Source organism: Lathamus discolor, chromosome 23 (genome assembly GCF_037157495.1).
Source record: "Lathamus discolor isolate bLatDis1 chromosome 23, bLatDis1.hap1, whole genome shotgun sequence".
Classification (NCBI taxonomy): Eukaryota; Metazoa; Chordata; class Aves; order Psittaciformes; family Psittacidae; genus Lathamus; species Lathamus discolor.
Window position 1 is genome coordinate 2,320,403 of NC_088906.1, and position 24,794 is coordinate 2,345,196.

Consider the following 24,794-nt stretch of genomic DNA (forward strand, 5'->3'; position numbering starts at 1 on the left):
GCCTTCCTGGCCAAGCAGGTTGGCTGCTGGCTGCCCCAGAGGGATGGTGCTTGGTTTTGCCTGCACTCAGACGTGCTGATGCTCAGCTCGGGCTGAAGGAGAAATGCTGTCTACCATATAGGACTTTATTAAAATCACCATCAAGAGAAGAAGTAAAGTTGAGCAGAGAGTTTATTAAAGACTTTGCCCCGCGTGTCCTTGGCTTCCCTCCTCGCTGCTATATGGTGTGCTGTAGGCCAGATGGTTGCTGCCTTCCCCCCTGCTGAAACACCTGCATTTCAGTGGAGGGGCATGTGTATGAGAAGCCCTCTGGGATATGGGGAGCTATAGAAATGTAAATTAAATTATTTACCTACTCGGAGTTAAATGCTCTGCCCTTCTGGCCAAGGAGGAACGGGGATGGGACGGGCTCCAGAACCTGCTTAACTCTTTGTTTAAATTGCAGGGAAGTTTTGGGGAGCAACCTCCGCATCGCAGCGCTCATTGCCAGTGATTTGGTAGGAGCCACTCAGCCCATAAAATATCCTCTCCCTCTGGTTGTTGCTGCCTTATAAAAAATACAGCTTGTCTGTCACCTCCCAGGCACTGAGCTCAGGGAAACTGGAGTGTCCTGTGGCATGCTTTGGCGTCTTAACCCTGCTGCTGCTCTCCCCTCGGCTCACTAGAGAGGATGGGAGAAGCCCGACGTGGAGCCGCCTGCATTAGGAGGGCAGATGATGTGACACAAAGATGCTGCTGTGCAGCGCCAATCTGTGATAACCAAACACCCAGCCCCTCAGAAAAACAACATCCAAAGGCAGATGGTTCTCTGTAAGGAGAAAAAAAAAAAGCCAAATTCTTGTGGTTTGCACAATGTGCCTCCCAAAAGTAGTGTTTGTTAAAGCGCTTTTTGGCTCTTTGAACGTGGCTTTGCAATGCCAGCACCCTGTGCTGCCTGTAAACAGGCTGAAGTTTCTGCTGCCTGTTCTGTCTTCCTTTATGCCCTTTTAAATCAAGGAAAGGAAAGTGAATTCATCACAGGATGTAAGCAGGTTTGTAAAGAAAAAGGCACAGCCACATCGGACCCTGGTGTTGCCTGGGCCAAAAATGACATCTCAAGGTTTAATCTTGATGCAGTTTGGGTGGGGGGGTGGGAATTGTACAAATGTGCTGCTTACACATGGAGCTGGCTGTGGCCCCTCTGATAGTCACAGGACCTTAGTGAGTAGAAATAAGCTTTTCCTGCTGCCTGCGGGAAGGGCACCGGGTGCTGGAAGCCCAAACGCTTTGCAGAGCAGCATCCTGCCGCAGTGCAAGAAGCGGCCCCGCTGCGGCAGCGCTGGAGCCAAGCGCTGCTGCGGGCTCTGAGCCGGTGGCCGCGGCTCCTGCACAATTCCCTCTCATCCCTCTTTCTGCTTTTCTTCCCCCCCTCAACTCACACAGGCTGGAGTGAAACGACCTTGACTCCGGGGCGTTCTCAATGTAAAGCCTGCGCTGAGCTCGCAGCCCACCAGCAGCCTCTCCCCCTCCTGCAAAGGGCTTTTGTGCTCGAGGAGAGGCAGAGCTCCCTTTGAATGCGCTACGTGCCATAAATGATGTGGGGTTTTTTATTCTGGAGCTGATCGCTCGTAAACCTTCACTCTTCCTCTCATTTATCCTGTTCAGGCTCACGGAGGTGTCGGCTCGTCCCTCCTCTAGCAGAAGGATGCTGCCACTGAAACCAGCTTTCCAGAAGCGCTCAGTAACCGGAGCTGCCGCTGCCACCTTCGAGCTGCACCGACTCGGTGCCTCGGCTGCTTCCAGAGACTCAGTGGGAGCAACTGGGCTCTGAGCTCTTCTGAAACCTGGCCTGGCGAGCCCTGCCATAGGGGGAACCTTTCAAGAGGAAACAGGTCCAAAATCTGTGTGTGTCATCTCTTGTAAGTGTAAAAATAAGACAATTTAGCTGTGCCCTGGGTGCATTCTTTCAAACCAACAAGTCTTCGCGGCGTTCCCTCCTCGTCGTCTCCTTTCCCGTTGAAATGGGCCCATTTGGGGATTCACGTGGTCCCGGGTAGATAATTGTAATGGTCCCCCCGGCCTTTAAAATCTATGAATCACTCCAGTATCTGGGCACTTTATGCACATTAGTGAATTAATCCTTACAGCCTCTATGCAAGGGAGGGAATTATCGTTGTCATTGCTCAGATGGGAAATGGGTGAGATGGAGCCCAGATCTGCGCAAGAACTGGGGGGTCACATCACTCACCAGCAGTAACAGCTATAACCTTTGGGCACCCAGCCCTTGGGGGCACCCGTGACCCCGCATTAGTTACCTCTGCCGTTGTGCTGAGCGAACGGGGAATATCTCTCCAGCCTGCCAAGCGGCTGGAAATCCATCTGAGCCCTGTCAGCAGTGAGATGGATGGCTGGGGCGTAGGCAGCAGGTCTGCCGCAGCCGGGAAGAGCGGCGAGGACGTGCTGCTCGGCTGCTGGGTGGGCTGGGATGAGTGCAGGAGGTCCAGCATCTCCCCATGGCCTTGGCCTTGCTCTCCCATGTCCTTCCCAGCAGGAGGTTCCCCAAGTGAAGGAGGTGGGTACCCCTCGCCCATGGAGGTGATAGGAGAGCAAGGCAAAGCCCTGCAGTCCTGCATCCAGCTCTGGGGCATCAACACAAGAGGGATGTGGAGCTGCTGGAGTGAGGCCACAAAGATGCTGTGAGGGCTGGAGCAGCTCTGCTCTGGAACCAGGCTGGCAGAGCTGGGCTGGTTCAGCCAGGAGAAGAGAAGGCTCCTTAAGGGGAGACCTTAGAGCAGCTCCAGTGCCTAAAGGGGCTCCAGGAAGCCTGGAGAGGGGCTTTGGACAAGGGCCTGTAGGGACAGGCCAAGGGGAATGGCTTGAACCTGCCCGAGGGGAGACTGAGATGAGCTCTTAGGCAGAAGCTCTTCCCTGTGAGGGTGCTGAGGCGCTGGCACAGGGTGCCCAGAGAAGCTGTGGCTGCCCCATCCCTGGCAGTGCTCAAGGCCAGGTTGGACACAGGGGCTTGGAGCAAGCTGTTCTAGTGGAAGGTGTCCCTGCCCGTGCAGGGGTTGGAACTGGATGAGCTTTAAGGTCCCTTCCTCCCAAACCATTCCATGATTCTCTGACACCCCCATCCCCTCACCCCTGGCTGATCACATCAGAGTCATTGCTTTAGGGCATTACCACAACCGGATGGACTTTGGAAGTCAAACCTGTTGTGACTCCTTTTAAAATGAGTGACTTTGAGCTCAGCTCATCCACACTGGAGCTCTAAGTGCACTCACTCCCCTCCCGTGCCGCAGTTGCAGACATGTGCCCTTTCCTTTTGTTTCCCCCGTTTTCCAGGTGTTTCAACTGTGTCAGGCAGCTCCGTGGTATCCGTGGCCAGACTAACACCCCCTGTGCTGGGTTTAAGGTTGGAGCAGCGTCTGTGTTAATGACAGCTGATTAATTCAGCTGTGTAATGAGCTTGATGGAGACAGATTTGGCTCCTCGCCCCTTTCAGTCCTGCTCTGTACCACAGCTTGTGCTTTCGGTGTGGTAAAGTCTTCTTTTTTACAACCAGGCACCCGTGGAACAGCGTGTGCTGTTGTAGCCTACACCCGGTCTGTATTAAAACCGTCTTTTGGCTGCATGACTGGCCCAGGGTGTTTATGTGCTCTGCAAATGACTGTCAAGGTTAAAAAATAGCTGTGCTGGAGCTGCCGAAAGAGGCAGTGAGCGCAGGGGCTCCGCGTGGCCGTGGGCTTGGATGCGATGGCTTCGGCGCTCGCCCGACCCTCCTTCTGCAGCAGAGCCGGTTGTAAGCTGTGCAAAAAGCAAGGCAAAACCCCGAGCAAGCCCTGGTTCCTCCCGTTGTGCTTATTAAAGGCATGGAAAAAAATCTCAGTCTGAACTAAACGCGTCAGCCTCCTGCGTTTCTTTTCTGGCTCTTGCTCTAATGGCGATGGTGCGTTGGTCCAGCTGGAAGGATTGTGTCCTATTAAATAAAGCTTTTGAACAGCGCACGTTTATTGATGGAGCTGTCACAGCCTGTTTGAGTGAAGAATGTGGAGTGGCCAGCTTTAGGCTGCCTCGAATCTCTTTTCTCCCAAAAGCTGTTACAGTCTCTGGGATAAATAAACCCAACCCTGTGCTTTCCAAAACCCCCAGGTGCCATCCGAAGGGAGAGAAAAGCAGGAATCGGGGCGGTGGGTGGTGTTGAAACTCAGGTTTTACTCAGCCCTTGGTGTGAAGCCCTTTGATTTTTCGTTATCCCAAAGAGTTCATAGTCTACATCTTCCTTTTAATTCCGACACCCGCAGAATAGCGGGCTGAAATAACACTGCTGGATGGCAGCTGCTGATGGAAGGAGATTAAATATTAAAGCCAATGCTGTGGCTTTAACTCATTCCATTTTTTCCCCCCCTCTCCCTCCTCTTCCCCCTTTTCTCCCCCCGCTTTCGTTCTCTGTGTAAAATGACATGATTTAGAACTGAAGTGCCAGACTCAGCCTCTAGGTTTCGGCGTTTGGAAATGTATGTGGAAAGATATATTGTGTCTGTGAGCATTTCTGTGCAGGGAAAAAGAGAGCTCCCCAGCCTGTGAGACCACATAAAGATGTTAAATAGAGCTGTAACACGCACCGAAAGCAGGGAAAGTGCCCTAGAAAAAATAAAAAGAGGGGGGAGAAAAAAAAAAGGATAAAAAAAAAAAGCCAGCGATGGAGCAAAATGAAAGATTAAAATAAATTCAGTTATAGCAAAGCTGGGCTGAACCCTGCCCGTGGTGGAGCTGGGGAGGGAAATGAGACTCTGTTCTCTACCTTATCCTTGTGCCGCTTCCCTCATTGCCCTAGGAATCTTTGGTATAAACCAGAAGTGGGGATTTTCTTCCTTTTCCTTGTTCCCCTGGCTCGGGGTGCTCGGTGTTCATCTGGAACCGGCTGCTCCTTGCTCCTCACCAAAACCCTGATTTATCTTTCTCTGCTTGCTGTAACCCACCTATTCTCTTGTCACCGTGGCTCGAGGGCGAGCGAGGATGGCAGCTGAGCCCCTTAAAAACCTGGGGTGCTTTTGGGGCCAGAAACATGACCAAGTGTCAGTTCCCCCCCCTTTTCCCTCTCTGTGTCCCCCCTTCTCCTTTTCCCCAAGAGTGATGCAAAAACGATGCTGCAGATTTGGTCTTTTCCCAAAAGGATGGCGGCGCTTTGCTCGCTTCTCCTTTGTTTGGGGATGCTTTGGCATCGCCGGGATTTGTAGCGCTGGTTGGAATGGAGGCTGTGTTTGGAGCAGAGCTGAGGGGTTTGGGAAGCTGCAGGGAATAAAGAAACGCAGGGCACATGCGTCTTTAACAAAACCATTAATAAATTGTAGTTAAGGTTTAGTTATGGACCAGATCCGGGAGCAGCAGCAGGAAAGCTGCAGCGTGCCCACCCGGAATTACACAGCCAAAACCTCTTTGCTTTTCTCCCTGCAACACCATTAGGACCCACGAGCTCTGAATTTGTGTTAACTTGAGCCCCGGTGACGAGTCATCACCAAAAGCACCTTCTCCTAGAGCGTGTTTGAAGGACGCTTTGATAGCACCCTTATTGCACCGAAGGGGAAGATGGATGGGATGTGTACGGATGCGCCCGTTATCTCGGCATTGCTGTTCCTTCCCTCCACTAACATTCCCCCTATGTCACACAGCTCCCAGGAAGGCACCGTGGCAGCTTCCAAGCCTGGAAAACAGGGATTTGCTTAATAAAGGCAAATAAATCTGAGTTGTAAATAAGCATCAGCGAGAGCGAGCGCACCCGGGGCATGATGCTCGAGCCGATTCACCGATGCAGGTGGCTTTGGGTTGGGGTTGTTTGTTGGATGCTTTAAAGAGACTCACGCAATCATGAGGGTTGGAAAGGAACTTAAAGATCATCTGAGAGACAAAAGGAAGGGGGAAAAGGGCAGGAATGTTTCACTGCAGCAGCAGCAGCTCTTTCTAGAAACGAGCCTGATGCCGCGCGGCTCCGGGATGCATAAAAATCCTGCGGTACGGCCCGAGCTGTGCCCTCAGCTCCCGCTTTGTCGCAGTCTATTAGGAGAGGTGCAATCCATCCTCGGGTCTTTATGATGATTTGCTTTAACCCCATCCCTGCCTCACCCGTTCCCCTGCCCTTTCCTTGATCCCAACGCTTGGGGCTGGTGCAGCCGTTCAAAGCAGCCCCGCAACGGGTGATGCTGCCCTTTTGTCTGGGTTTCAGCCCCACACACTCGGCTCCCTGACCCAGCGCATCCCTAAAGCTGTCACGGGTGGGTTTTTATCCTGCAATTCAGGTGGAATTTCAGATGGAGTCTTTATGCTGCATCCCCCCTCTCCGTGTTCCACAGTGGCCGTGCATCAGCTGCGCCGTCGGCAAGCTGCACGGCGGGCATCTTGCTCCATCCTGCTCCATAAAGCCACAGCCTGGATGAGCGGGCAGGTGCCAGCTTTGCCACATACGATCCCAAAACCATTCCTTAATAGCCCCTAATTCATCCCTCCATTAGCCAGCAATAAAGGGGAGCATCTCACCGAGTGAGCAGGGCAGGTTTACATCTCTGACTTCAGTTGCAATGCTTAGCAAAACGTATTATCATCATCATCATTACTATTATTATTAACAACAATATTTGTCCCTCATCCCCCAGAAGCCCCATGGAATGGCATTTTCCTTCCACACCCCACTTCTCACACAACATGTCCCACTCTGGTTTGGCTTTAACACTCGGCAGTGATTGCGTTACCGTTGCTCTCCGGGCGACTTTCTCTTCCTCCCCCTTCCCCATCCTCCTGCAGGATGTACCCGTAAAACCCCAGTGCATTTCTTCACCACTCTCTCAATGGTTTCATTGCAGAGGTTTACAAACGAAGACCACCTGGCTGTTCATAAACACAAGCATGAGATGACATTGAAATTCGGCCCCGCTCGAACCGACTCAGTCATCATCGCAGGTATGCGGCGCTCCGAGCCAGGCCAGCGCGGGAAATGGGGCACATTAATACAGCATGACTGCAAGATTAATACCAGGGACCAGATGCACTGCAAAACGGCTCTACCTCCCATAAAACCCTCTTGTGATCTGCATTTAATCAGGAGGAAAGGAAAGCCAGAGGCTTCCAAGTTGCTATTTTTTTCCTTTTTTTATGGCAGTATCAGGTTTTGTGGGGTTTGGGCTCTTTTTTTTTTTTCCCCTCCTCCTCTTTTTTTTTTTTTAGCTCTCACCCTTTTTATTAAGACTGGAAGATTTATGGCCAAAAGGGCTTTCACGTTCCTGCGTGTGCTTTGAGGACGAGGAGCACAAGCTGACAAACTCAGCTTCCTCTCCTCAGCCCAGGTGTCAATTTTTGTGAGCTTTTAGGCTAGCAGTTAATAAATTAAAGCACCATTGAACACACCAGTTTGTGCCTTTGCAGAGCCCAAACGAGGAGCTCCTGCAGCACGGGGTCAATGCAGCCTTTATAAGATTGGGAGAACAAAAGCTCCCCCCCTGTATATCGCTGTCTGGCAGCAGATCATTGCTAGTTACAGATACCCGCCTGCCTTGTCAGGCCCTGTTCAGTCAGGCTGCTTAAAAGGTCTGTGTTACCCCTGGCTGGAAAGGCTGTTGCTGAGAACAAGAAGAGAGGAGGAAATGCTTTGTGCAGCCTTCAGAGTTCAGAAGGGGAAATGGAGCTGGAAGAGCCTGGCATCCTTTCCCTATCTCTGGCCCCACTTTGGTGTTGGAGCAGGAAACAGCAATTCAGTTGGTTCCGTAAAGCCTTCAGATTAATTGTAGATGCAGATAGGATCATAGGAGAGCTGCTGCAGCCTTTGCTGGAGGGGCACAAGGCTTCCCGATGGAGAGGCAGAACAGGGTCCCGGAGAGAGATTTGATTACAAATGGGATCAGGCTCATGGGAGTCGATGGTGAAGAATCTGGAGCAGGGGCTGAAAGAACCCTAACATTCCTAAAGGTGCTTTTAGCTTCAGTTCTCCCCCTTTCTAAGCAGGGTTCGCAGCTTTTGCTTGCTCAATGCAGGGTGTAGCTTGGGCAGGTGGTGATGGGGGAGCAGGAACAGGGGATGGTCGCATCTCCAGCCAAAATCCCACGTGCTCCAACAGGGAGACAGCATTAAAATGATAGAATGGGTTGGGTTGGAAGGGACCTTAAAGCTTATCCGGTTCCAACCCCCTGCCAGGGGCAGGGGCACCTTCCACTAGAGCAGCTTGCTCAAAACCCTCCTCTTTGCAGCCCCCAGAGCTGTAGATTAAACCACAGAGTGATTCTATGATTCTCCCAGAGTTGTAAATTCCTCCTGTGCCCAAGCTCCGGTAGGTAAAACCATGGGTGGGATGCAGGGGTTCAGTTTTAGCACAAGGAACACGGTCCAGCCCCTCTCCCAGCCCCTCTGAGCTGATGCTCAATGGGTTGCTCAGGGGTAAACCACAAAGAACATAAAACCCCTCAACTTCTTTAGCTGTGGGCAGTGCAGGACCAGCCTATTTAATGCTGCCTTTCCCTGGCTGAGATCTTGACGCAGCCTGAGCAGCCGGGGGGTTGTGGGGGCTATAAAGCACACTGGCTTTGAGCAGCGAGATCCAGGCTGTTATTGCCCTACATTCCTAATGTCCTTTCTGGTTGGCTTTTATTAAGCCACCATTTTGTCTCTGGCTTTTCTTGTTCTCTCCCTCCCTCTTGCTTTGTGCCGAGCCCAGGGCAGCTGCCTGTGTGTGACTGTGCAGGAGGATTCAACGTGCAGCTCTCGCTGTGCTGAACCTTAAGCGAGTCCTAAGGAATTGTTCTCTCTCTGCTGGTTAGAGCTGGTAGAGATTTGGGCTCTGGGCCGGTGTGCACGGCTTGGAAGGACATTGCTAAACAGGGAATGGTCCGAAAAGAGCCCAGAGAGCTGTTAGAGCACTGGAAAAACAACCTCCTGCCGAGATCTTGAGCTGACAAAGTTTCTTGGTTTAATGAAGAGAGATGGGGGGGGGAAGCAAAGTGTGCTCGGAGGAGACCTTTGCTTTATCAACAAAGCCAAGAGATAGGGTTTGAACAGGCTGGGAATAACGTGTAGTTCTGTGACAGGGTGACAGTGAGGGGAAGGAATCACCGGAGTCACTTCCCGAAGACTCCCCACCCCTGGCTGGAAATGGAACGGGATGTTTCCCATAGCCCCTTCAGCTCGTGCACAGCTACCACGGCTCGCCCTGGGAGCATCCGTGCCAAGCAGCTGATGTTTTATGCAGGAGGTCAGGCTAAACTATCCCAGGGATCCCCTTTGTGCTTCAGAATCCATGTGCTTCTGCTGCCAGATGGATTCTTTCGGTGCAGTGTGCTCGTGCCGGGTTCCCACTGGTACCTGGACTCCTGACCTAACGTCATGCATGCAGCACGAGGCTCGCCGGGAGCGGGGCCATTGCTTCCTGCTTTATAGCCTGGGTGATGGCCAGAGAGATCATGACTCAACGTGTTAATCTGGTGGAAAACGGGCCCCAGAGGGATGGCTTTGGACAGGGTGGTAACGATCAGCACTCCCACGGAGCCGTCTGTCCGAGGATGGGATTAATGCATGGAGACAGCACGGGGAGGGAAGCGGCTCTGCCCGGCTCTGTTCCACACATTGGAGCTGCTCCGGTCAGCTGGTTCCCTTCTCATCCTTCTCTATTTGTAAGATCTGCTGTTTCAGGGAGATGAAACCTCACTGATTTCCTTCCTCACAGCAGCAATTCAGCTGAGGACAGGTGAAACCCCGGGATGGGAGGGGCAGGACACGAGCCACAGACTGGGAATTCTGCAGGAATCACTGCCTGTCTCTCGCTGCAATGGGTATTTAATACCAGAGAAGCAAAATCAATAAGAAATGAGTTCCCCTTTTCTGAATTGTCACTTAAGACACACACCTTAGCAGAAAAGCACCCAGGCTTCCGCAACACCCCATTTTCTGGGGGTCCCCAAAGGGGATTAAGGTGGTTCAGGAAGTATTTTCTCCCCTCTCTCTGACGGATGCTTGGTGTTACAACCCCAAACAGATCAGACTCCGACCCCGACTCGGTTCTTGAAGAACTGTGAAGAAGTGGGACTCTTCAATGAACTGGCCAGCTCCTTTGAGCACGAGTTCAAGAAGGCTGCAGAGGATGATGAAAAAAAGGCAAGAGGCAAAGGCCATTGTTGTGATAAAACAGAGCTTGGTGCATGTTGTGAGGGCTGGAGGGGGGACGGTGCTGCTCTGGTGAGAGGCATCAGAGGGTGTTGGAGTGTTGGAGGTGTAACAGAAGCTGTTGGAGCGTAACTTAGTGTCATCTGGGATTTAATATGGGACTTCACTATTTGAACTCAGGTGACTTTGGCTGGTTATCCTGCGATCCGAGGCCTGGTGTGATGGGATTTTGATGGTTTATTACCCCTTTGGTCTTTCACATCAACAAAAACCCCCTCAAACCTCCCCCCCAGAAACCCAAGGCAGTGGCCAACATACCTTGCACCTTGAGAAGGAGATGCAGGAAGAGAGCCAGGACTCTGCTAAGCAGCAAAAATTCACTCAGTTTCCTTTGGGATGGAGATGCTGAAGGCTGATGCCTTTAAGGTGCAATCAGCAGCGATCAGCTCAGCTGTGTGCCTTTAGCATGTGAAGGGATGCAAACAGAACATGCAAACAGAGCAGGGGCTCCATGGAGGAGGGAGGCTGCTCCTAACAAAGAGCTCCTTCCTACGCAAGGTGGTATCGATTCAGGCTGCCCCTGCCAACCTGGGGAGCGCGGGGGGCTGAAGGACAACGGGATCTCATCGGATAGCAGCTCATTAAGGCCATTTCCCCCTCCCTTTTGCAGGAGCTGAGGAGCAGCAGATGCGTGGTGGGCTCTTAGGCTGGCACATACATTTACTAAATTGATCTATGGGCGTCCATACGCTCGCAGTCAGCGGCGCTGCTCGGAAATAAACTGCAGGAGCAGAAGCCGCGTAAATCTTCCCTCCGATGGGCAACGGAGGAATTCAGAATTAAACCTGAAAACTGTCTTTCAGCCTCGCTCCTAATAACAGGGCTCTTTAAAGCAGAAATTGATCTCTCTCATTGGTATGCTGCAAGGGCCTCCTCGGCGCTGCGCAGGGCTCTGACTTCCCTGCCTTTTGTTCTCGGCTCTGTGCAGGGGAGAAGGTGGCTTTTCGCTTGTGGTTTCCCATCGAAATGGTTGAGCAGCCCACAGTCTAGCCAGCTGGTTTCTAAGTCAGACCACCCATCTCCTAAGCTGTGCTACCCAATAGCTGCAGCTAAGACCCTTGAGCTGTTCAGTGTTCCCTGGCTTTCGCTTTAGGATGACTGCAGTCTAAATAGTTCTGCCTGCAGCCAGGCAAAGGGGGTGTTGTGAAGCTTGGGGTGGTTTCAGGCATTAGGGAAGGCGTTTTGCCTCCTAGAAAATCTCTGCAGAGGCGAGGTCCCCCAGCCCAGATGGCTTGTCACTCAGCAAACCTGGCCAGAGCTGCCTGCTGCATTTCTGAGATGCTTTCAACCATTTGGCCGCATGGAGCCCTTGTTGCTGCTGCTGTTTGTGTTTTGTCCTCCCGTTCCAAGGGTGGTCTCGACACCAGCATGTTAATTAAAAACATAGACACAGCAGGAGCTTCCCTGGAGGCACTTTAAGTGGTTTGAAACTTTCCTGCATGTTAATCCCTTCTCCTTTGTGATTCCCAGTGCAAGGTCTCCGCTTAAGAGGGCAGGTAAATGGTTACTGCACCTACCGCAAGCAAAGCTCCTGCATAAATCAGTGCACCCCACTCCGAGCATCAGGCACATCCACAGATGCCTGGATTTACCCTCTTTGCTGCATTTTTCCCTCCCTGGAGAGGACTTAAAATGCAGCAAAGGAGGAGGTTTAGGTTGGATGCTCGGACGAGCTGTCAGCGGTTGGGGCGAGTGAAGGAAAGCGCTGGGATTGATTGTGGAGGGAAGGAGACCAGGTTGGACAAACAGCTGTCAGGAATGATTTAGGAAGAGTTTCTCCTGGCCCGGATGGAAGGAGGGACCGACCTGGTGATTTGTGAGGTCTGTTGGAACCCAATTAAATGCAGCATCCTGCAGTGTCTCGCTCCGGTGCGTGCTCCTCCGGTGCTCCATCTTCTCCCTGGTCTCCTCTTCCTCCAGCTCTGAGGATGGGAGAGGTGGCTGTTCCCTTTAGTTATCCCCCCACCTTATTGTCACTTCTTGCCCTTTTCCTGTCCCCAGCAAGTCATGAACTGGTTAAAATGGGGCACGTGGCACTGCTGGAACCTTGGGGGGGGGGGGGTGGCAAGTTGCCAGCTTCAGGCATATGGTTGGGTTTTATTTTAATGGGGCGCTCATAGATATTTAATAACTTGCATGGCTCTTTGTTTGCTTTTGATAATCGGGTCATAAAATAATTCAGGCTGATTTATACAATGCTTTACAGCTCTGCTGTGAATGAAAGTGCTTTCTGGAACTCGCAGGCATTTGGCTTTGTTACCTGTTCTCCTGAGCAGAGCCCTTTGAGGAGGGAAAAATAGCACCCAAAATCGAAACTATGGAAAGAATTGTGTGTGTGTTACTGAGGAACCACAGAATGGTGCCATCTGGGGCAGAGACTGTCTTCTCCAGGCCTCTGTCTCTGTTTGGATGGGGCCGGCGCGGCCGCCTCGGGCTCCCAGATGCTCTTCAGTCCAGATAAATAATAATCCTTTGGCAGAGCTGTAGCAATTCCTCTGGGAGCAGCCCAATGCTTCCCAAACAATGTGAGCTAATTGTCCTTTCAGTCTGTGGCTGCTTTCCTTTTAGAGTGCTGGAGCCCTGGACATGTCTCTGCCCTCCACTCCAGACATCAAGATAAAGGAGGAGGAGCCTGTAGAGGTGGACTCGTCCCCACCAGACAGCCCTGCCTCTAACCCACAGTCACCACAGAACAAGGAGAAGGTAGGTCTCCTCCACTGTGCCCCATGGAGATGTTGGCCTCTCCTCTGGATGAGAAGAAGCTTTTTCTCCTCGTGGGTGTCAAGGTTGGATTTGGGCTTGTGAGGTTCCACTTGCTTTAGAAAGAAAGAGTGAAGTTTGTTTGCTAAAATGCATATTTGCTGCCCTGAAGTCTCCATGTGGATTTGGCTACTGCAGAAGGTCTTGTGTTCACCCTGGGAATGCTTTGCTGGCCGGGCAAAAGTGACATACAACTAATGCATCTTCTATGAGACCAAGACCAGCTCCTTGTGTCCTGCAGGGCTGATGATTCAGAGCAGATTAGTCATGGAATCATGGAATGGTTTGGGTTGAAGGGACCTTAAAGCTCATCCAGTTCCAACCTCCTGCATGGGCGTAGATACCTTCCACTAGAGCAGGTTGCTCCAAGCCCTGTTCAACCTGACCTTGAACACTGCCAGCGATGGGGCAGCCACGGTTTCTCTGGGCACCCTGTGCCGGTGCCTCAGCACCCTCTCAGAGAGGAAATTCTGCCTAAGAGCTCATCTCAGTCTCCCCTCTGGCAGGATAAAGCCATTCCCCTTGTCCTGTCCCTGCAGGCCCTTGTCCAAAGCCCCTCTCCAATTTTCCTGGAGCCCCTTTAGGCACTGGAGCTGCTCTAAGGTGTCACATTATCCAGGTGACATTCTCCCTCTGAATAACTTCCCACCCTAGAGATGCTAGCTGGGGCTGGAGCAGTAATTCAAGGAGGGGGATTATTTCCCAGAGGCTGCTGCAGACAGCAGGATCTGAATTTCCATGTCCCACTCCCTGCTCTGCCATCAAATCCCTGTGGCTTTGGGTAAGTTGCTCCCCTCGTGCCTCAGTTTCTGTAGCAAAGGTGCCTTCCATTTGCACTAAACTGCTCTTAAGCCGCCAGAAGGAAGAGAAAACCGGGTCATTACTAAACTGATAACTCACAGCTTGTCTACTGCCTGTTGTTCCTCTTCAGGAGATCACCTCCAAGCCTGTCATCATTTCTACACCTACTCCAACCATCGTGCGGCCCGGCTCGCTGCCGCTCCACTTGGGTTACGACCCGCTCCACCCTACGCTGCCTTCCCCAACCTCTGTCATCACCCAGGCTCCCCCTTCCAACAGACAGCTCGGGTAAGTGCAGGGGAAGGACACGTGCACTGAGCTTCCTCCTGTCCCGTCAGGCTGCCTGGGCAGTAATTAGGTACCTCAATCAGTTCCTTGATGATCAGAACAACCGAGGGGCTGTGGTTCCCGCTGCGGCTGCTTGGGCATAAGGGCCTCGCTGCAGCACTTGTCTGCAGAAGCAGAATGGGGTGGAAGTGCAGGAAGCAGGAACTAATTGTCTCAGTGTAACGAAACGAGGCAAAACTCACCATGGGGAGGAATTAAACCCAGTCCCCCAACATGCTGACATGCCACTTGTTGTCTATGGTGAGAGCGGGGCTTGGCTGGGGACTCCCAAGTTGCTTTTGGAGACTGATGCGGCAGTGGTGCTAGGAAATTGGCTGCCTCTTGTAATGGCTTTGGGAATTTCTCAGGCTGCTGTTGCCTCTGAAGTGTAACCTCTGCTGCAACCTGCTGGCCTCCTCCATGGTCAGCTCCTGCCCCGGGAGCTGTTTGTTTCGGCACATCTAATGACCTGCTCCTTGTTGCTCCTTAACAATCTGGAGCCAAGGCTCCAGAGCAGTCGCTGCAGCGGTTACGAGCCCTGTCACACTGGTGGGTAGCTCCAGCCCTGCACATAAAAGGAAGGAGCCTAAAGGATGCAGGAAACACATTACAGGGAGCCCTCAGGAGACATATATTTAGCTCCACTTCTATTCTTTGGTGTCAGGATGCATCTTTTTTGCTGTGGTCCTGGCCTCTCTCTAATTACCCTTGTTTGAGGCTGGCTCCTTACATTAACCAGGCCATTTGTTCTGGCTGTCAGCTCATATTTGTGTGTGTGGTTTTTTTGCTTTGACCCTCTGGCACCATCAATCCCGTTTTCCTGATGGAAAGTTTTAAATCCTGTCTTGAGGCATTAAGGGGTTAAGTGATTGTCCGGAGGTTCTCCAAAGGGCATTAGAGTCCTTCTGTAACCCAGCCCAGGCACCGACTCCTGAGGCTGTTTGGAGTCCCCTTGTGCTTAGAGGCATGCAGAAAGCAGAACTGGAGTAAGCTGGACTTGAATATGATTTTATATTCCCTTTATAGCCTACGGGGGTCGATCCCTCCTCAGGGATGGGGTTGCAGCTTTGAGTGTCCCTTCATTGGGGCTGGTGCAGACGTGGCAGAGCTGTCAGCGTGACAGAGATGGAGGGGAGGCTGTGACCTCCCTGTAACTCGCCTTGTTAGGCTGGGATTTTCAAAAGCAGCCTGGAGGATTTGGGATGCCCAATAGAAATGAATGAGAGGCGAGCGTTCACATTCCCAAGGCAGCCTTAAAAATTCCAGCCTGAGTTATTGGCACCATGAACTCCCCCCTCCTCTGACCCACAGCTCCTGCTGCTCCCCACCCTGCCGTTACTCCATGCCAGCACAGCTTCCTCTCAGGAGTCAGCCCAACCTCCTCCATCCCCTTTTCATCCTTCCCCCAAAGTCCTGCTCCCAGCAGCTCTGCTCTGCTCTTCCTGGCTCATCCCTGCCTCCATTCGGTTCCCTGCTGCGCTGCTAGGAATGGAGGAGGAGCAGGACATCAGCCCTTGCTGGCAGAGGGGTGGTTTCCTTCCTCTCCCTGTCGTCTGGAGCACATCAGCTCCAGCTTTTCCTCTGTTCTCCTGGAAAGGCTGAGTCGCGAGGGTTTGTGGTGCTCTGAAGTGGAGGCAGGGGGTGTGTGCCTGTTGCCACAGGCAGGAGCATTGCATTTCACTGCAGAACAATCTGCAAGGGGAGAACTCTAAGGAATTGTAATCTGTCACAGTTAGGCTACAGTGGGATCTTCTCCTCCCCCAGGGAGCAGGGCTGTTCCTATCTCCCAGAGCAGACACAGACCAGCTCTCTCCAACCCACTCTGGGTTTGGGAGGTTTTCACTGGAATCGGATTCAGAAGGGGTTGTTAATGGAAACTAAATCAAAGAATCATGGAATGGGTTGTGTCGGAAGGGACCTTAAAGCTTTTCCAACCCCTGCCACTTGCAGGGCCACCTTCCACTCGAGCAGCTTGCTCCAACCTGGCCTTGAGCACTGCCAGGGATGGGGCAGCCACAGCTTCTCTGGGCACCCTGTGCCAGTGCCTCAGCACCCTCACAGGGAAGAGCTTCTGCCTAAGAGCTCATCTCAGTCTCCCCTCTGGCAGGTTAAAGCCATTCCCCTTGTCCTGTCCCTACAGGCCCTTGTCCAAAGCCCCTCTCCAGGTTTCTTGTCACCCCTTCAGGCACTGGAGCTGGTCTAAGGTCTCCCCTTAAGGAGCCTTCTCTTCTCCAGGCTGAACCAGCCCAGCTCTCTCAGCCATAGGAGTTGAATCCCTTGCAAACCCTCTCATGGGTGCTCAGCAGACGTGGCTCACAGGACCAGAAGTTACTGGTAGGCAGAAGCAGCCCAGATCCCCCATCTGCTTGGTGCAAGGCTCAGCCCATGAGGGTACTTCTCATCTCTCCAAGGAGGAGCTGCAGCAGCCCATGGTTGTGCTTTTCTATCTGTTCAGGTGGACATTGTGCCTCAGCCACCATATTTTACCCATGTACACCCAGGAATTAACTGGGGCACATCATATCCCAGGGCCATCCACATCACTGCCAGCCCCGAGTGAGGAGTGAGGAGCAGCAGCCGGGATCACCCCAGGGAAGGGAAATGGGAAAAGGAGCCCAGATCCGCTAACCAGAATGAACTTGTGCTTGTGCCCTTGAGCTCGTGGGGCTGCTGGGACAGCATAAACTTGAAACCATCCATGTGAACTCCAACTGTTGTTTCTGCAGGTCTCCCACAGGTTCCCTTCCCCTTGTCGTGCAGCTTGCAAACGGACAGACCATGCCCGTGCTCCCAGGCCCTCCCGTGCAGATGCCTTCTGTTATATCGGTGAGAGAAGCTTCCAGCACAGCCCTGCATGGCAGAGGAGGGGAGTGCTTTGCTCCTGCCAAATATATGCAGCCACTTCCCATTTTGTCAACGTTAAAATATATCTCCCCCTCTGTGCAAGATAAGACTTGGAAGAGGAGGAGGGGGGCAGCTCTGGCAAGGCAGTAATAGCACGTCCATCACACTAGAGGGCAATAAGTCTGGAATAAAACAAAGCTTTGCCTGGACAGATGGCTCATGCCATTGATCCAGAGCTGGGAACTGCAGGATCCCTGATTAGCTGCTTCCATTTGGAACAGCGTACTTCAATTGAAGGCATTGGAGCTTGCAGAGAACATGTTGGTTTTGCAGGCCAGGAAAGCCACCCTAGCTTTGCCAGTGGGCTAAAGAGCTGTTGGAATATCAGCCTTGCCGGGTGTGCTTTTCCATACGGAGAATTTTCCGTGTTGCAGAGCTCAGGAGCAGATTTGCCTGGTGGGTGGGTGCCTTGTCCATCTTCTGAGTGCTTCAGCTCCTGACCAGGCAGCCCATGTGGATCCTGCCTGTCCTGCTGGGCATGTAACGGCCCAAACCTCCTGCCTCAGGTAACAGGAATGTTGACGTCAAAGCAGGCAGATGCACAGGCATCTCAGCTCAGCTTGTGGGCATGGAAATATCTTCAAACCTTCCTGTTTGTTTGAAACACACCTTGTGTTTTGTAGTAGCACAGTCGTGGAATGGTTGGGTTGGAAAGGATCTTAAGATCATCCAGTTCCACCCCCTGCCAGGGGCATAGACACCTTCCACTAGAGCAGCTTGCTCCAAGCCCCTGTGTCCAACCTGGCCTTGAGCACTGCCAGGGATGGGGCAGCCACAGCTTCTCTGGGCACCCTGTGCCAGCGCCTCAGCACCCTCACAGGGAAGAGCTTGTGCCTAAGAGCTCATCTCAGTCTCCCCTCTGGCAGGTTAAAGCCATTCCCCTTGTTCTGTCCTTACATGTAGTGCTTTACAACAGCACACCTGAGTGGCTCATAAAAGCAAGTGCATACTCTGTTTTTTCCCCTCTTTGTGAAGAGAGAAAGCTTTGTGTAGGGATGCTCTGCCTTACCCTCTATGTTGTGGCCGCTTTGCAGTAGAGCTGTGCAGAGATCTGAAGGGGATCTAATACCCTCCCACTGTATCTGCTCTCCTGTGCTGGTGGGGAAAAGCCCTCTGGGAGGGAAGGGAAAGGAAGGGAAGGAAAGGAGGCTTTATAGCTGCCCTCCTCCTGTCCTCAGTGGTTGGTATGGCTGGGTGATTCTGAAACAGGCACCATGGCCACCAAAGGAGTGGCTGCTGGCCTTCAGTGACAGCAGCAGGAATTGATGGCAGCAGTTAAAGGCTGAGCGTTTGTCAGGCTTTATAAATGTGCTCAGTTGGGGAATTATTACAGAGCTGCTTCGCAGAGCGCGGCGCGAAGCCACCTCAGCTTCCAAACCCCTTGTGTTACTTCCTCCCCGATAGCTGGCTCGGCCGATGTCCATGGTGCCAAACATTCCCGGGATTCCTGGGCCGCCCATCAACAGCAGCGGGTCCATTTCCCCATCAGGACTTCCAGTGCACTCTGAAGCCAAAATGGTAAGTGCTGAATCCGTGCTGGGGAGGGTGTCACGTCCACGGTGTTGTCCCCAAGTCTTCAGTGGCTTCTCCGCAGTCCTGCGGAGCCATCAGAGCATCTTCCCATACCAGGAGCAGGTGTTGGAAATGCCACCAGGAATATCAGGCTCATCAGCACTGCGGCTCTGGCAGGCAGAGGAGGCACGTTGTTGTCAAGGCAAACGTCAGCCCCATCCTAAACGCGGCTGTTTAGTTCTAGTTCCAAGATAACAGATGGGTTGGAGGTGGGCTTGAGGAAGGCAGAGCCAAGAGAAGAGATGTTGTGCTGTAATCCAAGGATCCTGGAAATGGCTTTCATGTAAAGCCTTTTAAAAGTTTATAAAAGAGTTTTCCTCTCTTAGCTCTTCATGACTCAAGCAAGGTGTAAGAAGAGGAGGGAGCAAACTCAGGCCAGGTTGGATGGGGCTTGGAGCAGCCTCTAGTGGAAGGTGTCCCTGCCCATGGCAGAAGGTTGGAACTGGATGAGCTTTAAGCTCCCTTCCAACCCAAACCGTTCAATGATTCTCTGATTCTGTGACCCACTCCCCTATTTTTTGGCCTGGATGGGGTGGAGCTGTTTGCAAAGCCACCTCTTAGAGCTGCTCACCATTGCTGGTGCATTGGCACTGCTCCCACTGCACCCTGTTTTGGTGTCTGCAGGATCCAGGGGCAGATCAGAGCTACAAGTGGGGTGAGACACCCTAAACACTGAGGCATAGAGGAGCCATCCTGCCCCGCTGGCCTGTATCTGGCTGCTCTGGCTGCTTTCAAGACATGGTCTCAATCATGTGTAGGTCCTTCTCCATCCCAGAAGGACCCTTCTGTGGGTGATGAAGGACAGTTGGGCTCTGCAGCCTGTTCAGTCCATGGTCTGCCTGCAGATCTGCCAGCTGGGAGTGGACTGGTGCCAGTTGCAGTAGTAATTTTGGGATGTGGACACCTGTGTGCTTGGGCCTAAGCTGATAGCTGCCTTTGGGAAGGCCAGATGGTGATGGCTTTTGGTTGGATTTGAATCAGCCGCATTCTCTGAAGAACCCAATGCCCACCAGCCTGGCTCCTCGGGTGATAGAGGAGCTGGTTAAAGCCTTCACAGCATGGACAACAGGTCCACTGATGTCCTTTTTCCTCCTTTAACAGAGGCTGAAGGCCAGCTTGGCGGCGTCTTCCTCACTGAACGGCAGCAACCTGGTGGTGGGCTCAGCCAGCACGATGGTGACCGCACGTCCGGAGCAGAGTCAGATCCTTGTCCAGCACCCTGATGCCCCTTCCCCAGCTCAACCACAGGTCTGCTGCTGCAGGGCTGGAGATGCTGGGGTGTTCCGGGGCCTTGGGGAAGGCAGGGGAAAACCTTGTAGCTTCCTGTTTTGCAGAATGGGTTAAAAAGCCTTGTTTTTCAGTGCTGCTCTCCAACACCACCAGGCAGCAAACTTCAGCAACACGTTCATTTGCTTGACAAGGTCTGGAGTTTGGAAAGAGTATTTTTGCTCTCTTCTCTCTGCTCAATTACTGGGGTTAAATGCTCCCCTCTTAGGCAATCAGCTCCAGTAGCTCCTGCCAGCTCACCAAATGCCAGCTTTCCATCAGGATTGCCACCTGCTCCGTCAGTTAGATAGGCTTCCAAAAGTTTAATATCCATATGCTGCCTGACAGCGAGTATCCGAGTGGAACTGCACTCCCTGATTGTGGTGGTGTAATTACAGGGCCCTCACAGAAGCACCAGCAAGGTTGTGCCTTTGCCCTCCCTGACTTTTCCCTTTGTTCTCCCCAAATCAAAGCAGGAAATATGTGGCTTTACTTGTGCCAGTTGCCTCTGAGAGCTTCTTTAGGTGGAGGTATCCAGGGCAAACTGAACCCAACTTCATTCTGAAAGCAGATTATCCACTCCCAAGCTGGAATTTGTTTGTGCTCTGTGGGTGGGTTACTGAACCCAAGTGAAGACGGAGCTTGGACCCGTGCGTGGTTGCGTGCGTCAGAGTGGGATTGAGTGCTCCCAGCCCTGCAGCTGCATGTCACCCTCTCTCAGCTGATCTCTGATCCCTGCCCATGTGGGAGTCTCCAAAGTGCTTTTAAACCTCTCTTTAAGTGAAATCAAAAGGAAGGTGGTTTCCTCTGTGTGGTCATTTGCCACCTTAGCTCCTTGGCGTGGAGGGGAGGAAACTCCTGCTGTTCGTTACGTGCTGTTAGCTGACTGTAGGAGTTTGGGATTTAACTAATTCCCTGACATTCACACATTCACTGGCTTCAGGATCCCAGAGAGTTCTTTTAGGAAGTTTGCAGAATCCACTGAGGAAGGGCTGCCAGAAACACCTGGAAAAGGCTCTTTAGAATCACAGAACCAACCAGGTTGGAAAAGACCTTTAAGATCATCAAGTCCAACTGTTCCCCAGCGCTCTCAAGGCCACCACTAACCCATGGCACTGAGGGTCTCATCTCCACGGTGTGTGAACGCTTGCAGGGATGGTGATTGCAGCCCTGCCCTGGGCAGCCTGTTCCAATGCCTGAGCACCCTCTGGGGCAGGAATTGTTCCTCAGCTCCATCTAAACCTCCCCTGGTGTAGCTTGAGGCCGTTTCCTCTTGTCCCATCCCTTGGAAGCAGAGAGCAGCCCTCTCCTGGCTCCATCCTCCTGTCAGGCAGTTGTAGGGAGCGATGAGGTCTCCCCTGAGCCTTCTCTTCTCCAGACTGAACCCCACAGGTCCCTCAGCCATTTCCCATCACCCTTGTGCTCCAGGCCCTGCACCAGCTCCGTTGCCCTTCTCTGGCCCCGCTCCAGCGCCTCAATGTCTCTCTTGGAGTGAGGACCCAGAACTGAGCTTTATCCCCAGCTCCCCTGTCTGCCCTGGCTCCATCACTGCACTGGGCAGCTCTGGCTGCTCTGCAAAACCAGATCTCTTTTAATGCCAGTCTCCTCTGCCAAGCCTGGTTGTGCTGCCGTGTGCCTGCCTGCCCACAGCAGACCTTTAATGTCTCTTTCACCACCAGGTTTCTCCAGCCCAGCCCACCCCCAGCACCGGCGGGCGGCGGAGGCGCACGGTGGATGAAGACCCGGATGAGCGCCGGCAGCGGTTCCTGGAGCGGAACCGGGCAGCAGCCTCCCGCTGCCGTCAGAAGCGCAAGCTTTGGGTGTCTTCCCTGGAGAAGAAAGCTGAGGAGCTCACGACCCAGAACATCCAGCTGAGCGTGAGTATGTAACTGAGGCTGAGCACAGCCCCTTGCCAGCGTTAGGACCGTCACTCCAGAGGGAGCAGCTTCCTTGTGCTGCAGAGACTACGTGCTGCTGTCTGGAGCAGGAGTGCTGCCTCTAGATTTCATAGAATCATGGAATGATTTGGGTTGGAAGGGACCTTAAGCTCATCCAGCTCCAACCGCCTGCCACAGGCAGGGACACCTTCCATTAGAGCAGCTTGCTCCAAGCCCCTGTGTCCAAGCTGGCCTTGAGCACTGCCAGGGATGGGGCATCCAAACCTTCTCCATTCAACCCATTCCAGTGCCTCACCACCCTCATGGGGAACAACTTGTGCCTTATATCTAACCTGAACTTCCCCTGTTTCAGTTTGAACCCATCACCCCTTGTCGTGTTGCTACAGTCCCTAATGAAGGTCTCTCATCAGCATCCTGAATGCAGGACTGTGGGGTGGGGCTCACCAGAGCACAGAAGAGGTGCAGGATCCCATCCCTGAGCTGTTGCTCGCACTCTGGGGGTGCAGCCCAGCACACAGAGGGAGTCTGGGCTCAAGCACACACTGAGGCCAGGTCATGGGGAGCTTCTCCTTGCCCAGCACCTTCAACAGATCTCACTCCTTGCTTTCCATCCTGATGCTCTGCCTTGAGCGGGCCACGGGGAAAGAGCTCTCCAGTGCTCTGGTTTCTCTCCCTGTCTCCTCAAATGGGCTCTGCCCATCAAGGCAGCAACACCAGCTTCAGGAGCAGGGCACGGAGGCCCCAGAAAGCAGCTTCCCTGCGTGAGGGAGAGCTCTTTGCTGGTACAGGGTCAGCAAAAGCAGCCCTGGTTCCCTTCCCTGCACAGAGGACCTGGCACCAGGGTGAGCAGGGAGGCTCTGCAGCCATACTGCTGCTTTTTCCTGGACAATGGGGTTTTCCTGGTTCTCCAGCAGCACCCTGGTGTTCCTAACAGAAGTGTAGCCCATGTAAAATACAGACTTCACTTCCATTGCTATCAGCCCCCTTGTTAATGCTAAGGATTGAAGGGTCTGCAAAGACTGAGCTGGGGTCCATTCTGGGCTTTTTCTTTCACTGGTGGCTTATGACTCATGTGCTGGGATTTTCAATAGCACTGATGGTGGCATTTTCATTCTCTTCCCAAGATAATTATAGAAATTGTTTCCTCAGGCAGTTTCGAAATACAATTGACTTCATTCCAGCTGGTTCTCCAAACATCTCAGCAGAGGAATAACACACTTGCATAAAGTCTTCAGGGCAGTAGATCTGCTTTACAAAGCCCACAGAGGTACCGAGAGCTTGGAGGAGCTCTGATGTTCCCCAGGGCTTGGCATGGCCTGAGCTGGTTTTACACTCAGCTTCTCACTCTGTTTAGTTTTCCATCAGAGCCAACAGCATTTGCAAGAGGAATCAGGCAAATGTATGTTCAGGATTAGGTGATTAACATAGTGAGGGGCTGCTGGAGGGAAATGTTTGTTCATGTCTTACACACTAGATTCCTCAATCCCAGAAACACTGTTTAGAGTTCCTGGGCTGGAGACATCTCAGATTAGACAATACATTGTAAATTGACGGGGCACATTCATTAATGTCCTGCTAGGGGCTATTGCCAAGAGCATGAGTGATGCACATGTGTGTGTTTGTTTCCCCATCCCAGAATGAAGTTACGCTACTGAGGAACGAAGTGGCTCAACTCAAGCAGCTCCTGCTGGCTCACAAGGACTGCCCCGTCACTGCACTACAGAAGAAGACACAGGGCTATCTCGGTGAGTAGTGGCTTTTGCTGGTCCTTACTGCCTTTTAAGTAGGTCTAAACAGATGAAATGTGTAGGACACAAAGGGAGTTTTCATCTTAGTCTCTGCTCCATCACCTTCCAGCTGCTGCAGGTGACAGGTCAGGATAGACCTTGGTCCTGTGTTTTCTGCTGTTTTGGCATTTAAAGCCTCAGTATTAAGGAGGATCCACCCAATGCTGGAGCTTCAGATTTTCACCAGGTTAAACTGGTTTATAAGATCTTGAAGCCAGGCAGAAAGGGCCACAGTGGTGTGGAAGCACCGTAGGAAGGAGGTAGCTCATCTCCTTCCTGTCTCTCTAGTGTGGGATACTTGACAAAGATCCTAGACAGAATCACAGCATAGTTTGGGTTGGAAGGGACATTAAAGCTCATCCAGTTCCAACCCCCTGCCACAGACAGGGACCCCTTCCACTAGAGCAGCTTGCTCCAAGCCCCCGTGTCCAACCTGGCCTTGAACACTGCCAGGGATGGGGCAGCCACAGCTTCTCTGGGCACCCTGTGCCAGCACCTCAGCACCCTCACAGGGAAGAGTTTCTGCCTAAGAGCTCATCTCAGTCTCCTCTCTGGCAGGTTAAAGCCATTCCCCTTGGCCTGTCCTTACAGGCCTTTGTCCAAAGCCCCTCTCCAGGCTTCTCGTAGCCCTTTTAGGCACTGGAAGACTGTGCTTCTCCCTGGAGTGTAGGCCAGCATCTCTCCACCCGCTCCCAGGCAGCCTGCCAAGCACTTGATATCCTCTTTGAAGTGAAAAACTATTGCTGCTCTGAAAGCAAAGCCAGAGTCAGAAAAGGCCAGACTCTATAAATGACATCATGGAGCTCTAGATCTCATTCTCTGCAATTCCCATCAAATTGGCTGAGGTTTGGGAGTAAGAAGCCTCTTTTTATCTTCTTTTCTTTCTTTCATTTTTTTATATTGCTGCCTATTTCATTATAATCAACCCGGGAGCTAAACATTATGTCTGGATTCTTATGTCATCTCTGCAATAACAATCCCACACTGTGGTATTTGCAGAAAGGCTTTGGGAGGATGCTGGGGTCCCCTAGCGTTGCCTGGATTAATGCAGGGATGGATGGAGATAGGAAAAGGAAGGAGGAGACAACAAAAGCCAGGAAAGCCGGCACTGTCCTTCCCGACTGTCTCCCGATTCCCATCTCCTGGCTCTCTGAAGCACTCTCCTGTGCAGTGAGGCACAAATACATGTTGTACAGGGCACAGCCAGTTTATTTTCCCTCATTACAGTGACTCAGAGCTTGAGTAATGTGGTCGTGAAGCTCTTTGCTGTCCCCCAGCCCTTCCAGGCAGGTGTATAATG

At 52.5% G+C, this 24,794-nt stretch overlaps 1 protein-coding gene across 4 annotated transcripts in view; it reads left to right on the forward strand.

Annotated features, from left to right (window-relative positions):
- The window catches only part of LOC136003834 (cyclic AMP-dependent transcription factor ATF-7), a 66,466-nt gene that overhangs the window by 35,104 nt on the left and 6,568 nt on the right, over positions 1-24,794 (forward strand). For 2 of the 4 annotated variants that reach the window (XM_065659807.1, XM_065659808.1), the window contains exons 3-11: positions 6,837-6,933; positions 9,992-10,110; positions 12,748-12,882; positions 13,871-14,028; positions 16,794-16,893; positions 18,376-18,489; positions 19,645-19,791; positions 21,489-21,686; positions 23,344-23,452. In XM_065659807.1, coding sequence (XP_065515879.1) covers positions 6,837-6,933; positions 9,992-10,110; positions 12,748-12,882; positions 13,871-14,028; positions 16,794-16,893; positions 18,376-18,489; positions 19,645-19,791; positions 21,489-21,686; positions 23,344-23,452 — 1,177 coding nt within the window. Of the gene's footprint in view, positions 1-473; positions 498-1,644; positions 1,899-6,836; positions 6,934-9,991; positions 10,111-12,747; positions 12,883-13,870; positions 14,029-16,793; positions 16,894-18,375; positions 18,490-19,644; positions 19,792-21,488; positions 21,687-23,343; positions 23,453-24,794 lie in introns of those variants that run through there. The other 2 variants (XM_065659810.1, XM_065659809.1) reach the window with 2 other exon arrangements.